General features: G+C 49.7%; 1 protein-coding gene across 2 annotated transcripts; it reads right to left on the reverse strand.

Annotated features, from left to right (window-relative positions):
* Positions 1–2,777: 2,777 nt before the first annotated feature.
* SERPING1 (serpin family G member 1) lies at positions 2,778–15,089 on the reverse strand. 2 transcript variants are annotated; one of them, XM_045893623.3, is made up of 8 exons: positions 14,973–15,089; positions 14,353–14,430; positions 12,430–12,853; positions 10,990–11,124; positions 8,518–8,721; positions 8,185–8,324; positions 4,321–4,540; positions 2,778–3,285 (listed from the first exon to the last, which is right to left on the reverse strand). In XM_045893623.3, exons 2-8 carry the CDS (start codon positions 14,404–14,406, stop codon positions 3,032–3,034), a joined length of 1,431 nt encoding a protein of 476 aa, XP_045749579.1. In that variant the 5' UTR covers positions 14,407–14,430; positions 14,973–15,089; the 3' UTR covers positions 2,778–3,031. The 2 variants fall into 2 exon arrangements, with proteins under 2 accessions (XP_045749579.1, XP_054367876.1); XM_054511901.2 differs by lacking the exon at positions 14,973–15,089 and having other exon boundaries at positions 14,353–14,507.
* Between the last annotated feature and the right edge of the window lie 2,494 nt (positions 15,090–17,583).

Below are 17,583 nucleotides of genomic sequence, written 5' to 3' on the forward strand. Positions count from 1 at the left end.
TTTATTTGTGTGTGTGTGTGTGTATGTTTTAGGGTAAGGCGCTTTAATAGGTTTGATGGGGACACATGGTGCCGAGCATGAGAAAATACAGATCAGGGGGTGCCTGGGTGGCTCAGGCGGTAGAGAGTTGGACTCTTGGTTTTGGCTCAGGTCATGATCTCATGGGTCATGGGATTGAGCCCCGCATGGGGCTCTGCGCTCAATGGGGAGTCTGCTTGAGCTTCTTTCCCTCTGCCCCTCCCCCACCTGCATGTGTGTGTGCACACATGCTTTTTATCTCTAAAATAAATAAATCTTTTTTAAAAAGGAAAAGAAAATACAGATCAGGGGGCACCTGGCTGGCTCGGTTGATAGAGCTTGTGACTCTTGACCTCCAGGGCTGTGGGTTCGAGCCCCACGTTGGATATAGAGATTACTTAAAAATTTTTAAAATCTTTAAAAAAAAAAGAAATCTGATTTAAAGTCCAGTTTGGAAAGAAAGGAAGGAAGCCTGGTCAAATAAACTACCTACTGAATTTTAATTCAGACAACGTGGGATCAATTAACAGCTGTCTGACCTTTGGATAGTTACTTAATCTTTCTGAGCTTTAGCTTCCTTATCTCACAAACAGCAGTAATACCTGGCTCTCAGCATGGTGGGGAAGGTCCAAAAAATTGGCAAAGGACCGTGCCCGTGGGTCAGAATCACTTTCCACCTCCTGATTCTGCTTGTCCATATCTCAGGTGGGCACTGAGCCCCATCTTCTTTTTTTTTTTTAAGATTTTATTCATTTATTTGACAGAGAGAGACACAGCGAGAGAGGGAACACAAGCAGGGGGAGTGAGAGAGGGAGAAGCAGGCTTCCTGCGGAGCAGGGAGCCCAATGCAGGGCTTGATCCCAGGACGCTGGGATCATGACCTGAGCCAAAGGCAGACGCTTAACGACTGAGCTACCCAGGCGCTCCTAAGCACCATCTTCAAGTCTAGATCGCCCCAAGGAGGGAGGACTCTTCCTGAATTTAGGAGGTGCATTTACTTTCAACAACCCCTCACATACAAATCACTTCACGCTACATTCCGCCCTGGGCCATAGCGAGGGGAACCAGCCTGAAGGGTGAGAGTGGGTGAGCCTGGCTGCAGTCCCCAGATAGCTGAGTTTTTGCACTACCACCCTGCCCGTGCCTCAGTTTCTCCTTGTCACCAGGGTATTCCTTGAGAGGGGGATGGGGAAGCCAGATTCTACAGGCAGCTTGAGTCCCTAGCAGGAGGCAGCGGCGATGTGAGCACATATTCTCGTGGTTCTGAGGGCCTTAGGAAATCACACACCCTCCAGAAACAGCTCAGGCAGGGCCAGCTTGACTGAAGGTAAGACCCTGTGGGGACACCAAATCTTCCTGAAGGGCACATGCCTGATGAAGCTCTGTGGAGCAGGGCGACATCCAGAAATCGGGCCTCATGCTTGGCTTGACAACACGGTAACAGCAGGAGGGGAAGGGGGCTGGTGTAGACACAGTGGGCGGGGGAATAGGGACAGGGGACCGAGACCAAAATGGGATGAGAAGGGGGAGAAAAGGAGAGAGGAAGGTAGAAGGAGGGAACATAAAAGTTGGAGGGAACGTCGGTGAGTCGAAGGGTAGAAGCTAGAAACGAGAACACACTGAGACATCTTCAGAGCTGAAAAGAACACTTGGGGGCGCCTGGCTGGCTCCGTCAGAAGAGCGTGCGACTGTTGGTCTCAAGATTGTGCGTTCGAGCCCCATGTTGGGTGTAGAGATTACTAAAAACAAATAAAACTTCAAAAAAATACCAAAAAAATAAAATCTATCTTCCTATTTGTGCCATCAAGCTGGAGGTTTTGAAGGCAGGCAGGAGGGTTAAGTCATCTTCACACTTCTGCTGCTTAGCATCGTGCCTGACGCAATCCTAGGCACTCAGTGAACAACTCAGTTAGATATTTAAGAAAAGTCAGGTTTTCCAGACAGAAGGGCAGAGAGATAGAAGAGAGTGGCTCTGAACTTCAGAGTCAAAGCCACGCTTTCACATCCCAGTTCTGCCATTTCCCAACTACAAGACTTTGAGCAAGACTTCCCCTTGCCGAGTTTTCCATACGACGTTGTAGTGAGGAGCAAAGGTCTACAAGGCTCATGGCAGGCTGCCCAAGTAAGTTCCCAACAATGTTAATCACTGCTTACTGTCATAGTTGTTGTAGACAAGGGACACGGGGGACTGCGATAAATGCAGGGCCCCGGGGCGCCTGGGTGGCTCATTCAGTTAAGCGTCTGACTCTTGGTTTTGGCTCAGGTCATGATCCCGGGGTCCTGGGATCGAGCCTGGCATAGGGCTCCCAGCTCCGTGGGAAGCCTGCTTCTCCCTCTCCCTCTGCCTGCCTCTCCCCCTGCTTGTGCTCTCTCTCTGTCAAATAAATAAATAAATAAAATCTTAAAAAAGAAAAAGACAGCTCCCTTCTGAGGCCTTTCTTGGAACTCTGCCATTGCAGGGTAGCCTGATGGAAGGATGCAGGAGATGATGGAAGGATGCAGGAGATATACAATTGAGGCCATTATAGATCAGTCATCCCCCAACTATTACAGATGCATGAGCAAGCCCGGGGAAGGTCAGCCAGGTCAAACCAGATCAGAAAGACCATTCAGCTAATCCCAAGACTCACATGAAATAACAAATAGTTGCTATTTTAAGCCACTAAGTTTAGAGTGACTTGTTACACGGCAATACTAGCTGATACAGGGGTCATGGGTGCCCTTGTCCTCTAAAACGGAAAGGTAAGTAAGAGAGGAAGTCATGGTCTGCTGGGTTTTATTTGTAGAGTCTGGTGAACATAAACCAGAGGAAGCTGTAAAAAGTGCTTTGGGGAGCCACAGGGAAGGGATGATAGAAGTAGGTCCCTTCGCAAGACCCTGAGGGAGCCCTTCACATGGAGAGCAGGGCACCCCTGGGGCAGGAGGTGGCTGGGGGGCAAGTCCAGGCAGGGCTGCCACTGGAAGAGCGAGGCTTGAGGGGGACGGCTTGCCTTAGCCTGGTGCCTTGTGGGTCTCAGACCCGGGGGTCATACACCCGCCCCATGAAGACAGGGAGCCTGTGTTGCTGGTCCCAGAGCAAGAAGAGGAAGGGCTGATGCACTTCGAAGAGCAGCAAATTGCGGGCCACGGAGATGGCCGAGGCTGCCGCCGCCTCCACCCCAGACTCCGTCAGCTCCAGCGTGGTCTGGTGCTGCATCGCAGAAACCTGAAGATCCATGTCCTCGGTCAGCCCGCACAGGTTGAGGTCATAGAAAAAGTCAAAGAATTCTAGAGCATAACCAGACAAAAACAAAGAGTCAAAGAGGAGCAGAAGGGGGACCTGCCTGGCTCAGTCAGTGGAGCGTGCGACTCTTGATCTCAGGGTCGTGAGTTCAAGCCCCACACTGGGTGTAGAGATTACTTAAAAAAAAGAAAAGAAAAGAAAAAGAAACACCAGCATGAAAGCCTCAGGTACTGGAGATATTTGTCCTAAATTTTCTGGGTTGGTCCCAAGTCCCAATATTCTCTCTGTCCTCCTCCTTGCTTGTTATATTGTACATTGTGCCTTCTGGTACAGTTCATGGAATCCTCTATCAGTGAGCCCATCTTCGCTCCAACCGCCACCTTCTCTGAAGAGGTGAGAGGCCTTGCCCCACCCCCCAAAGAACCCTGAAAAATGATGTCCTTGTGTCCAAGGACCTTAGAAGTGAGGTAATACATCAGAAAGAGGTCATGTGTTATCAAATGAGGTCATATACAAGGGTGTAATGTCATATACTAGGAAACAAGTTCACCTATTAGAGGGTCAACTTCTATAACAGAAAATGAAGTGGTATATCTGGACATGAGGTTCAAAGATCAGGAAGTGAGGCCAAAGGTTAGGTAATAGAGTGTTGCCTCCTCCAAACTCAAAAGTGTCCAGACTGTATTATCCAGATAGCTTCTTGCATAGTCCATGGGGTGGTTGAGTGTTATGAAAGGTCCGGAGGGAAGGAGTGTCTATGACCCATCCTGGCCACCTGTCCCAGTGTCTTTGTCACAATGAACCACAGTGGAAATAGTCAAGCTGGAGACCTGGGTTGGTGTTCTTGCTTCTAACTAGCTCAAGGGACCTTGGGTAAGTCTGGTAAACTTCGAGTCTCACCTTCCTCAATGATCCAATGGGATAATAGCATCTGCCCCTCTCACTCACAGGACTGAGGAACGACCTGTTATTATGGGTGTATAAAATACTCTAGAGAGTGCTAAACCACACTTTAAGGACACCCCCATCCCCACCCCACCCAGTGGCCTAGGAATAATCCTGAGCTGCCAGGGGCTCACTCAGTTTCTCCATGATCATCAGCATGTCCTGGTTGCTCTTCACTTTGATGCGGGGCAGCGTCAGGAGGGTGGGCTGGAACTTGCTCATCTCCAGCTTCTTCATGATGGCCTTGAAGACAGTGGGGTTGAGAGCCTTCTCCAGGTCTTCGAGATGGTGTTTCGTGCTCTGGGGCACCAGGATCACCAAGCTCAGATTGTGGGAGAGCTGCAGCTGCCCCACCTGGAGAACAAGAGATGCACCTTATCCGTCTTCCTACCCCAGCTCTCCTGGATCCCACCCCCTACGTCCCAAGGCTTATTCTCAGTCTGCTGTCACCATCCATGCTATTGCAACAGCCGCAACTGGACCTGGGCTGCCAAGCTTGGGGACAAAATGGGGATGCCGGCTGGGTGAACAGTGCTGGTCTAACTCCATGCACGTGAGATACAGAGGAACGAGTATGGCTTTCTGATCACACAGGCTGAGGACTACACCCTGACTCCAAGGCTAACTAGCTATGGAATATAGGCAAGTGATTTGATCTGAGCCCTGTTCCTTCCCCTTCCAGTATGCTGTGCATAAAATATGTAACATGCAGGGGCACCTGGGTGGCTCAGTCGGTTGAGCGTCTGCCTTTGGCTCAGGTCATGATCCCGGGGTCCTGGGATGGAGCCCTGCATCGGGCTCCCTGCTCAGCGGACAGCCTGCTTCTCCCTCTCCCTCTGCCCTTCTCCCAACTTGTGTGCTCTCTCTCTCTCAAATAAATAAATAAAATCTTTTTTAAAAAAAGATTTTATTTTTAAGTAATCTCTACACCCAATGTGAAGTTCGAATCCACAATGCCAAGATCAAGGGTCACATGGTCTACCAACCAAGCCAGCCAGGCACCCCGGTCCTTTTAAAGACTTTTGCTGGCTCTTTACAGCCTACAAGATGAAGTATAAATCTCTCAGTGTGGCATTTGAGACTGTGGACAAGCCAGTCCTAGCCTACCTTTCAAGCTTGCCATTAAAAGGACTTCCAACTGGTGGTCAGACGGAAGTACAACACAGGTATGGGACCCATAGGTCTAATTTTTTTTTTTTTTTTAAGATTTTATTTATTTATTTGACAGAGAGAGACATAGTGAGAGCAGGAACACAAGCAGGGGGAGTGGGAGAGGGAGAAGCAGGCTTCCCGCGGAGCAGGGAGCCTGATGTGGGACTCGATCCCAGGACCCTGGGATCATGACCTGAGCCGAAGGCAGATGCTTAACGACTGAGCCACCCAGGCACCCCCCGTAGGTCTAATATATAGGGATTCTCAACCCCGGGTGAATTTGCCCCCAGTGGGCACTTGACAATGTCTAGAGACATTTTGGTTGTCAAACTGGAGGAGAGGGGACTCACAGGACTGCTGGTATCTAGTGGATAGAGGACAGGGATGATGCTAAATCCTACCCAATGCCCAGGATCATCCTCCTAACAAAGAATTATCTAACCCAAAATGTCAATAGTGCCAATGGGTCCTGTCTACAGACCTTGAATCTCTGACCAAAAGATTACCATGTTGTGGTCTTGACTTTTCCAGCCAGTAAACCTTAGCACACTGGAGTTGGTAAATCTAACCTCCTTAGTCGGGTAAATGCTCTTAAGTCCCAGAAAGATTTAGAATTAAGTGTGGGTATGACAAAGTAAACCAACTCCGTAGTATTTTTTTTATTCCCTTTTTGAGAGAGAGGGAGAGAGAGAGCATGAGAGCGTGAGCAGAGGGAGGGGCAGAGGGAGAGGCAGACTCCCTGCTGAGCTGGGAACCCAACGTGGGGCTCGATCCCAGGACCCTGGGATCACAACCTGAGCTGAAGGCAGATGAGTAACTGACTGAGCTGCCCAGGCGCCCCAATTCCATAGTATTAACATCAGGGTAAATTGAGGATAATCTGTGTGTTTGTTATTCAAAATAGTCCTTATAATTTTTAAGAGAATCAGACATACTAATTTTATGCTTTGAAGCAAAAAGGTGTAGGATAATTAAATGTGAGAAGGATATTAAGATGTTGGTGGAAAGCTGATTTACCCTTCGAATTTAATTTTTATTTCATAGTGGCCTTTCGGTGCTTGGAAGATATGGCCAAGCAAGGTTGTAATTCAGCTCTGATGGGTAGCTGACATGCTTAAAAAGAAAATCAAATATATTAAACCTACCCATGCCATTCTGGTTTTGTTAGTTATGAGTGCCCAACTATATCGGATAGGCATAAATGGGTGGGTGGAAAGGTGCATGAGTGGTTAAGAATGGTCAGAGGTAACCTCTTCTCTGAAGCCTTCCTGGACACCCCTACGTGGGTTATACCCTTTACCACCCTCCAGTAATTTCATTCATTTATTCAGCAAACCTACAATGAGCACTTATTATATGTGGCATTGTTCTAGGCCCTGGGGATAGGAAACAAGGCTGGTAAGGTTTCTGTTCCCGAGGGGAGAGACCATATTTCAGGGAGACAAAGAATATTGTAATAAAATAAGCAAATAAACAACCTAATTTCTGATAATGAAAAGAACCATGAATATAATCAACCAGGGCAATGTTTCAGGGTGAGGAGGGAGCTACTTTAAGAAGGGGGAAGTTCTCGCCATCAAGGTGACCTTTGACCTGACACCCAGGTGCACAGAAAGAACAAGTTATGGGCGCCTGGGTGGCTCAGTCGTTAAGCGTCTGCCTTTGGCTCAGGTCATGGTCCCGGGGTCCTGGGATCGAGTCCCACATCGGGCTCTCTGTTCGGCGGGAAGCCTGCTTCTCCCCCTCCCACTCCCCCTGCTTGTGTTCCCTCTCTCGCTGTCTCTCTCTCTGTCGAATAAATAAACAAAATCTTAAAAAAAAAAAAAAAAAAGAACAAGTTATGTGAAAATCTGAGTGAGAAAGGGTCCAGGCAGAGGGAAAAGTTAGGGAAATCTCCCTCCCAAGGTTGAACAAGCCTGGGTATTCTCCCATTGTTTTCTATCTCCTAAATCTCTGTCTTGCTGTCCTAACAAGGCAGAAGTATCTAGATATATCTAGAAATCATTAGAATCTTCTGGGCTCCACAGTCAATCTTCCCTCCCTCCCCATCCGCTGAAATTCTACTGTTCAATTTCTGCGAGGGAACGTGGGTAAGCCATTTACCACATGCACACCTGTCTACACCTACCACATCCATGCACACACGTGCATCTACCACATCCATGCACACACGTCCACACCTACCATATGCATGCACACACACCTACACCTACCACATCCATGCACACACGTCTACACCTACCACATGCACGCATACACACCTACACCTACCACATCCATGCACACACGTCCACACCTACCACATCCATGCACACACATCTACACCTACCACATCCATGCACACATGTCTACACCTACCACATCCATGCACACACGTCTACACCTACCACATGCACGCATACACACCTACACCTACCACATCCATGCACACACGTCCACACCTACCACATCCATGCACACACGTCTACACCTCCCCAGACACGTGTACACCTATGTACGCATGCTGTACGTGGGCACACACATACACACAGGACTTACTAAGCCACCAGGGGCTCCTGGTGGGTTAGACGGGAAAGAGACACTGATGAACAGACTCACTTTTGACCATTTGACGCAGTTGAGATGAAGAAACTTTAGAATCCAGCTTTCCAGCCTAAAATAAACAATGCCTGCCTCGGCCAAGCTAGAGAGGGGAGAAGCAGAAGAGATAGGGTAGAAATACAGATGAAAGGAGTGGAAATGATGAATTCGTAAAGGTATACCCCAAATTGATGGGGCCACAGCAGGAAAGACATCAGGACCCGCCAGAGGCTCTGAAACAAGAGTGGGAAGGGCTGAGAACATACCTTGGCCTTCAAGGTCGGGTCAGTGAAATGGGCCACAGGGTACTTCTTGCTGTTCATCATCAATGCTTTTATCACAGAGGACTTGAGGTAAAAGGGCTCCATCGAGGTTCTTTTCGGATCAAATGTTGTCTTCCACTTGGCTAGCAGGGAGGGGAAGGAGGGTTACTCTCATGCAGGTCAGAAAGGATGAAGAGGAGCGAAAAGCCCCACTGGCAAGGGGTGGGGCGGGCTCAGTGGGACCCCGTTGTGGAACTCGGGGTTGCGTGGGCTTTGAAGCCCGGAGGAGAGAAAGGACCCGGGATGGAAAGAGCACTGGGTCCAGGGCTCCCTTACCATTTAGGTAGACGGCGTTGAGGAGGACAAGGCGGGTGTCAGAGGGCAGACTTTCCAGCAGCTGTGTGATCTTGTGGTTGGTCTTCTCTGCCACCCAGGCGTTGATGAGCTCCGTATTGACATCACTGTCATTTCCCAGGACTCTGGGGCCGCTGCCATACAGGCTCTGAGAGGCAGTCACAAAGCTGTCCCTTATGACCAGGTCTGGGGGAAGGGGGCAGGTGGAGAGAGGGAGGCATGAGTCCCCAAAACATCCTCTCCCTTTTTTTTTTTTTTTTTTAAAGATTTTATTTATTTATTTGAGACAGAGAGAATGAGAGAGAGAGAGAGAGAGAGCACATGAGAGGGGGGAGGGTCAGAGGCAGAAGCAGGCTCCCCACCGAGCAGGGAGCCTGAGGCGGGACTCGATCCAGGGACTCCAGGATCATGACCTGAGCCGAAAGCAGTCGCTTAACCAACTGAGCCACCCAGGCGCCCCCCCCCTTTTTTTCAAAGATTTTATTTATTTATTTATTTGACAGAGAGAGAGAGACAGCGAGAGAGGGAACACAAGCAGGGGGAGTGGGAGAGGGAGAAGCAGGCTTCCTGCAGAGCAGGGAGCCCGATGCGGGGCTCGATCCCAGGACCCTGGGATCATGGCCTGAGCCGAAGGCAGACGCTTAACGACTGAGCCACCCAGGTGCCCCCATCTTCTCCCTTCTAAGAGTAGGCTTTGGGAGGGAGGGTGTTTCCTATTGCTTTCAGCTTGCTGCAGCAAGCACAGCAGGTTGGAGCTGGGGTCCAGCCCACTCCTCTGACAGATATGGCAACTGAGGCCCCCCAGAGAGCAAGCCCTGGACTTAAGTCAGGACCCCTCCCAGGCCCTGGCGGCCTTTCCTGGCCATGCACCTGTGTCTTGGCGAAATAACTCTGAGATACTAACTTCCATCTGCCAGTGTTTTCCCTTGTTTCTTCCCTTAATTCAGCAGAGAACCCACTCTGCTTCTCAACCTCAGTGGAAGTGCATGGCAAGACGTCCTGGCTTTTCTCCAAAGGTCAAGTCCACTAAAGAAAACAGTGTTTGAAAGAGAAATTTTTCCTGGACTACATAGATAATATTGAATGCAGTTGTATTTTCTACCAATCTAGCAAGACAGAGGATTTGGTGTGATTTAGAGCAAATAAGTAAATGCAGTGTTTCTTGAATGCCTCTGACACAGATTTTTCCCATCTCTAAAAGGGGGTGTTTTTTTTTTTTTAAGAGAATGGGCTGGTGAGTTTCCTTTGTTTCTCCTTCTTCTTCTTCTTCCCTATGTTTTCTGTTAACATTTTATTTATTTATTTGTCAGAGACAGAGAGAGCACAAGCAGGAGGACCAGTGGGCAGAGGGAGAAGTAGGCTCCCCACGGAGCAAGGAACCCGATATGGGACTTCATCCCAGGACCCTGGGATCATGACCTGAGCTGAAGGCAGCCGCTTAACCGACTGAGCCACCCAGGCGTCCGTTTTCTGTTTTCTACAATGAATGAATATTGCTTTTATAGTTAAAAAAAAACAACAAAACAGGAAAAAAATTTTCCCTTTAAAGGAGGAGGGCAGGGACGCCTGGGTGGCTCAGTTGGTTAAGTGTCTACCTTCGGCTCAGGTCATAATCCCAGGGTCCTGGGATCAAGTCCCACATCGGGCTCCTTGCTCAGCAGGGAGCCTTCTTCTCCCTCAGCCTGCTGGTCCTCCTGCTTGTGCGTGCTCTCTTTCTCTGACAAATAAATAAAATCTTTAAAAAATGAATAAAATAAAGAAGGGGGGCAGACTAGATCTGTAGCTTTCAAACCTTTTTAAGGAGCAGAACTGTCCTGAAATAGTCATGTCTGAAGCCCATGGCTAGAAGGGCTCTGGTTGAGGCTGGGTGAGTGCTCAGAGCCCACCTGGTTCCATCTGCTTCCCACAGGAAGTGGTACCCCCACAACCCACTCAGCCTCCCTGATCCCCCTCAACTCCCACCATGACTCCTGAAGCAGTTCAACAGAGAAACCTCAGGGCTCTGGGGAAGAAAATTTGAAAATAACTATATCAGGTCATTTCGGAAGCTTATTAATCTTATTACATACTTAATAATGCAATATGTGTAAATGACCACAAATTCATAGAACACGAAAATACAAAAAACTAGAAGTCTCAAGATTCTTCTGACCCACGTTAACAAACATTGTTTATCTTGAGCTCTCTGGTTCTATCTATGAATGAATGCAGAAGGGCATTCTTATTCTAACCAGAGCTGAGGAATGGAAATGACTTGCCCAAGGTCTCACCAGGCGAACCATCCAGCTCCTGGAGCCAAAGGACATTCCTGCTGAGGCCTTTACGTGCTCTGCTGTCCATCCGTGATGCTCTAGCTCTAACATCCCCTCTGTCCTCTTTCCCCAGGGTCGGGTCCCCCTCAGAATCCTCCCAAAATCCTGCTGGGCAGCTGCTGCCCTTTCCCGGGGCGCTCACCTGGGCTGTGGAAGATCTGAGAGACTGTGGTGAAGCCTTTGGATGTGAAAGTCTTTAGGGCCTGGTGGACACAGGCAAAGTCCTCGGGGTAGGAGAGGAGGCTCTCCAGGTTTCTCTTGGTGCTGTTCCCAGCCCCTGCAACACAGGGCAGAAATGAGGAAAAACTGCAGTGGCGGGGCAGGGGTGGGGCGGGGGTGTGGACAGGATGCGACACCTGCCATGCAGGACTAGGATTGAGGGAGCAGGCTGGAATGGGTCGGGGGAGTGGGGGCTATGGAGGGGATCACAAATCATCAGAGCTGGGATGATGGGTTTCTGAAGACAATCCATACATCAGAACGAAAGGGGTGGGGGAATTATGAATCATCAGTTAGACTTTTCCAGGGCTTTGAATCCTCTCTGTTTCCTACCTAATTTTAACCCCACACATCACGGAAAGCCCAGTCCCATCACTGCCCGTTCCACATGAACGATGATTTAGTTGGTTAGGGTTTACAGAGGTTTACCATCTAGGCAGGGACTCTAGCTCACTATTAAGAGGAGAAATCAGAGGATCACAAAAGAGGATAGATGCTCAATACCCTTTCAGTTATTCATTATTAAATATTTATTGTGCCCACCTTCCATGCAGCAGTAGACAAAATTTACGGGAGCACTTATTGGTTCCAGGCATCACAAGTGATCCTCCCATATTAGCTCACTGAATCTACAATAACCCCTTTGACCGAAGAGTAATTACTCTCCCTACTTACAGCCAAGCAAACTGAAGCTTAAGAGATTAAGTGATCTACTCTACTGAAGATCATCACAGAGTTAAGTGGAGAAGGGAGACAAGATTCAAGCCATACATTCTGGGCAATAAAGAAATTTGCCAAAGCCAATCAACTGAAATGTGCCTCCCAGAGGACATCTGGCAGTTTTGGTTGTCCTAACTGGAGAGTGTAGGTAGAGGTTTATCCCATGGGACTAAAGACATCTCTCAGGAAGGCAGGGGATTAACATTTTTTTGACCTCCCTCTAAGCCAGGCACTAAACTCTCCACTTTCTTTTTTGAAGTACAACCATCTCCATTTCACACCTGAGGACTCAGGCTCAGAGAAGTTAAGTAACCTGCCAAGGTCACACACAGCCAGTAAGCAGCATTACAGGATTCTACCTTCAGTCTATCACTATGGTTTCATCTTCCTTGTTGCCTTACCCTGACACACGGCTGGGGACCGGGACCCTGTTTTCTATGTTCCTGTGTAGTCCATGGGGGTTTGTGAGCAATGGTGCCCGTTAAATCACTGTTAAAGGAAGGAATAAAGGAATGCTCACCCTCCCCCCAAATGTAGCCCAGTTTTATAGCCTTCTCCCCAAGGCATGGCTTTGTAGGCATCTGGGTTGGGGACCCTCATGGGAGGGTCCAACACACAACTTGGAGAGAACTTAGGTTCTTACCAAGCAGGACCTGGGTTAGGAGGCTGGCAATGCTGAATGGAGAAAAGGCTATGTTGGTCTCTGCCTTCTTCGTCGCTGAGAAGGCATGGTAGAGCTTCACAGAGAAGTCTATCAAAGCCTCCCTCAACCTGGACTCTGCCCAAGGAGTCTCCAAGTCAGAGCAGGAAGTGACAGGCTCTGGGCAGAAGGACCCAGTAGTGGGCAGGATGGGCTGAACGGTGGACAAGAGGAAGGGCTCAGTGGTGGCGCCAAGAGTGGTATTTGCTGTCACGATGGTTGAGTTGATTGTTGACAAGGTGGAAGAGCCCACGGTGTGTTCAACGTTGGTGATCTCTCCCTCCAAGATCTGCCCTTTGCTTTCCTCTTGCCGGCTCTCTGCCGTGGAGTTGGGGCTAGTAACATTCAGATTTGAGGAGGCTCTAACCTGTGGTTCAAGATAATGAGTTTCATTTTTCCTACCATGAAGCACAGTCCCCTCAAACCCTCAAAGCAGGAAGGGAAGGTGGGGATGTGGAAAATGTCCTGTACCAGAGAATGATTCCTGGGAAAGCCTGGTGGGTGAGGCACCTGCCCTGAAGCTGCTGCCCACGAGTTCCTCTGGAGAAGGGGCAAGGCAGGAGCCAGCGGGGGTGGAGGCAGAGGTAAGGAGCCGGCAGGGACTCTGTTATCACTGAGGAATCACTGCCATAAGGGCAGCTGTTTCCCAAACTTTGGGGCTGAGGGTCCATTGCCATTTACCTATGTTCTTGCAATTTCTTTCAGTACCTGCCTGTCTTGGCTCACCTGCCAGGCCAGTAGAGATATTTGAGTTTGTGACCTCTGCACGAGAACAGTGGTTTTTCCAATTGTGGATTGCAAAGCCATTACTGGGTATAGAAAACCATCAGCATTCTGGAAGGAAGGAAGGAAGGAAGGAAGGAAGGAAGGAAGGAAGGAAGGAAGGAAGGAAGGGAGGGAGGGAGGGAGGGAGGGAGGGAGGGAGGGAGGAAGGAAGGGAGGGAGGAAGGAAAGGAGAGTGAGTCAGAAGGGGATGGGAGGGAGGAAGGAAGGAGGAAGAAATAGTATAGACCAGTGGCTCTCAATCAGAGACTATTTTAACCCCTGAGGACTTTTGGCAATGTCTGGAGGCATTTTTGGTTATCCTAGGGGAGGGAAGGGGGTTGGGGGATAGGGCAGAGATGTTACTGGCATCTAATGGGTGGAAACTGGGATAGGGCAAAACATCCTAGGATACACAGGGTAGCTCCTCATAATGAATTATACAGCTCCAAATGTCATGGTTTCTGGGTTGAGAAAGCATATTATCCCATTTCACTGATTAAAAAACCGATGCTGAGATAGTAACTAGCCCAGGGTCTCACCGAAGCTGATGATCTGACTCTGATTCTAGATCCCTTGCTCTTCATGGGAGCACCCACAGATTCTCTAAGGGCACTCCCCCTGCCGACTTCCGCACACGATCCTGAACAGACAGGCCAAAGCAGGCGTCCACCTTCCTCCTGACTCCCATGCCCCTGGGACCTCTCCCTGCGATCGGCCCCCACCCACACCCAGGGGTGTCTGTTGCCTCTCCTGGCGTCTTGACAGGCGCTGCCCGGGAAGGACCTGTGTCTCAGCAGCCAGGCGCCCCCCGCCCCCGGCTCGCCGCAACCCCTTGCTCTTAGATCACAAAATACTGTCCATCTCCTGGCTCTCTCCTATTCTGCACTTCATAAACCAGCACAGGCAGGCTCGGAGAAGGGACTTGCTCAAGGCCACCCAACTGCCCGGCAGCGGGCCGGGATTAGAACCCGGCTCTTGCCTCGCTCTCTCCGAACCCCGGTGCAAGGACCACACCTGCCGATCCCAAGAGGCGCTCTCCTCGTTCTCCGGGTCCAGAACGGTTAATCCTCAGCCCCCCGCCCCCTCGAAGGGGCCACTCACCCCAGCCAGCGGCAACAGCAGCAGGAGGGTCAGCGGGGTCAGCCTGGAGGCCATCTGGGCGGCGGCGTCAGCCCGGACCTGCGGAGCCAGCCGGCAACGTGTCAGCGCCGAGCCCTGGGGCCCTGGGGGCCTCCCCTCCCCTCCCCCACTCCAGCCACCACCCTGGGCCCTCCCCCATTCCATTCCAGGGCTTAGCCCCGCTGCGCGAATTCCCTCCTCCTTCTCTCCTCCCCCGGGCCACCTTCTCCCAAGCTCCTCCCCCTGTTTTGTTTTCCCAGAACGGCTTCCCTTTCCCGGCACCCGCTGGCCCTTCCTTCCCCCTCCCAAGCCCGGGTCTCCATCCATCTGTTCCATCCAGAGAGTCCTGCTTCAGCCTAACAATGACGCCAAGAGGCAGGGGGAGCAGGGGAGGTCCAGAGGGGGCTGGGCACCACAGCTCAGGCGGAAGCGGGGGGCACCCAGGGAAGAGGGGCGCGGGGGGTGGGTAGGACAGAAGTCTTCAGTGGAAGCAAGCCTAAAGAAAGTTCAGAGATAAAAAGGGGGCAGGAAACCGGGGGAGGGACAGAAGGAGATGAGGAAGCCCCACTCCCCAAATCCCCACCCCCACCCCATCACCGAACCTGCTCCAAACTCCTGGTCGCTGGACAGCTTCAGTGCAGACTGGGTGGATAGTCCTACAGGGTCAGGGAGGTGGGGTGTGTGGTGGGGTCAGTCTTGGCTATTGGCTGGCCCAGGACACTGCCCAGTTACAAATTAAGGATGATTGATCGCTGATGTGAGTTCCCGAAAACGAGGATGGGACGGACCACTCACGCTCTCGGGCCTTGTGGGCTGGGCCAGAATTCAGCCCCAAGACCCTTGGGAGCCAGGGGTGAGGAAGCTTGGGTGTAGCTTCTCAGCTCTAGGCAACCGAAGTTCTTTCTCCGTCTTCATGGGTCCTGATAAAAACTGCAGAGACCCAAAACGTGCTCCCTAGTTGACTGGCTTTTCAGGAATTTCTCAGCTCAGCTAATCCTCAAAGTAACCCTTTGGAAACAGGTCCCATTGTACCCATTTAATAGTTAAAAAATCTGTGCCTTCGAGCAGTTAAATGTGGGGTGGGTGATCACCCTCACTTGGAAGACAGCCTGGACTCTGACCTAAATCCCCTGGAGTCCTAACCTCTGCCCCACTCTCCCCTGTGCTGTGTGGGTGTTCTGTTTCTCCTTTTGGAGACCTGCAACCAGTGGTTCTTCCCTTGTAAAGCAGACAAGGAGTCTGAGGCGCCCAGCCCAGCAAGCATTCCCCTTATGTAAAAGGCTGACAGGTGGGGCCAATATGTTTTGGGGAGATGAGGGTGGCGGGCAGTAGCTGGGAACCAGCAGAGCTAGCTTTGAGGCCTGGCTAAATGTGTGATCCTAAGTTGTTTCCCTCTTAGCACCTAACTCTCTTCTCAGGGTTGCCAGATAAAATACAGGAAGCCCAGTTCAATTTGAATTTCAGATAAACAACAACAACAAAATTATTTGGAAGGATGTCCCATGCAATACCTGGACATACCTTAAAATTTTCTTCTCACTTACCTGAAATTCCAAATTAACTGGGCATTCTGTATCTTATCTACTAAATCTGGCAACCCTACCTCCTTTGCAAAGCAAGGAGGTCTCTGATGACCTAATATAGCTCTGAAGTTCTATGATCATCTCACTGCTGGGCCTGTCCTGTTTGGAACAGTCAGGGAAGTTGGCTGCTAGCTTCCGAACTGCTATTTGATGGGACTGACCAAGGACAGAAGGAGAGAAACAGTGTGTGTCTCCTTGCGTATGCGGGGACATACGCAATGCCACTTCCCCCTCCCCAGGCCTAAGCTGGGCGCCTGGAAGGCTCACTGAGCTTGTGGATTCTGGGAAATGGGTCAGCCAAACCAAAAGAAGGCAGTGGAAAGCAATCTCCTTCATCCTTATTCTCATGACAACTCTGAAGTGGGTGCTAATATTACTCTCTTAAATTTAAAAAGGAGAGAGACTCATAGACATTAACTGGTCCACCCAACAACATCTAGCAAGTAAATGACGACCCAAGGTGTGGATCAAGTGGGTCTGAGCCACCAATCTTGTATGAACCCCCATAAATGACTAACCTGAAGCAGGCGCCGGAGTGAAGATCCTGCTGTTCTGTTTATTAACTATCCAAGGGAAACTTCTGGGAGGAGTCAGAGCTCCAAATCCAACATGGGATTTGTACTGTCTCTCCCACGTGGTCATTTTGAAGATGAAGTAAGACAGGTTTGGAAAGCGGGTATTTGAAAATGACAGCAGTTGTGGTTAGATTCTTACTAACAGCTTTTGAAGGGTGATGATGGATTTCTCGTAATGTTCCAGAAAAAGCACCGTTTTTCTTTCCCATTAGAATGATCATAAACTGGTTGTTCATGGATGGAATTTTACATAAAGGGAGGGTTTGTTTCTTGAACAGAGCAGGCCTGGAAGCCCCAGACTTTTGTTTTCATCTTCCGATGAGATGCATAAGGATCTGCCATGGCTGCCTCTAGTCTTTGTGTTTGTAAGGTTAAAAAAAAAAAAACAAAAAACTATAGTGACATATAATTCATAATGAAAATTACATAAAACAAATATACAATTTAACAAAAGATTATAAAGTTTGCATCCACTGCCCACCACACAGTTCAAGAAATAGAATGTGGCTGGTGGGCCAGAAGCATCCTGTTCCCCTCTTAATCACAACTCTATTCCCTACACAAAGCTGTGACCCAAATGAGAAGGTAACCAGTTTCTTACTTCTCTTTATTTTATTATTTTATTTTTTTTAAGATTTTTTTTAAAGTAGGCTCCATGACCAGCATGGAGCCCAACATGGAGCTTGAACTCATGACCCTGAGATCAAGAGTTGGATGCTTAACCGACTGAGCCACTCAGGTGACCTTAGAGGTTTTTTTAAGATTTATTTATTCATTTAAGAGAGAGAGAGTGTGTGCATGCATGAGCAGGGGAAGGGGCACAGAGAGAGAATATCCAAGCAGACTCCCCCTAAGCGTGGACCCTGACACAGGGCTCGATCTCATGCCCCATGAGATCAAGACCTGAGCCAAAACCAAGAGTCAGATGCTTTACCGACTGAGCCACCCAAGTGCCCCAGAGATTTTTTTTAAGTAGGCTCCACACCCAACACAGGGCCTGAACTCAGGATCCCGAGATCAAGAGAGTCTATGCTCCACCTGAGCTGGCCACCCAC

This window comes from Mirounga angustirostris, unplaced genomic scaffold, assembly GCF_029215605.1.
Source record: "Mirounga angustirostris isolate CCGP_5_RB_7025 unplaced genomic scaffold, mMirAng1.0.hap1 SCAF_13, whole genome shotgun sequence".
In the NCBI taxonomy this organism is placed as follows: Eukaryota; Metazoa; Chordata; class Mammalia; order Carnivora; family Phocidae; genus Mirounga; species Mirounga angustirostris.

Bases quoted from the DNA above. Each gene is read 5' to 3' on its own strand.
- SERPING1 (XM_045893623.3), bottom strand. From the start codon at position 14,406: ATGGCCTCCAGGCTGACCCCGCTGACCCTCCTGCTGCTGTTGCCGCTG. The intron at 8,325-8,517 runs GTAAGGGAGCCC...CCTCCCTGCTAG, and splicing joins CAACGCCGTCTACCTAAATG to CCAAGTGGAAGACAACATTT. The intron at 3,286-4,320 runs GTGAGCCCCTGG...GTTATGCTCTAG, and splicing joins GATGATCATGGAGAAACTGA to AATTCTTTGACTTTTTCTAT.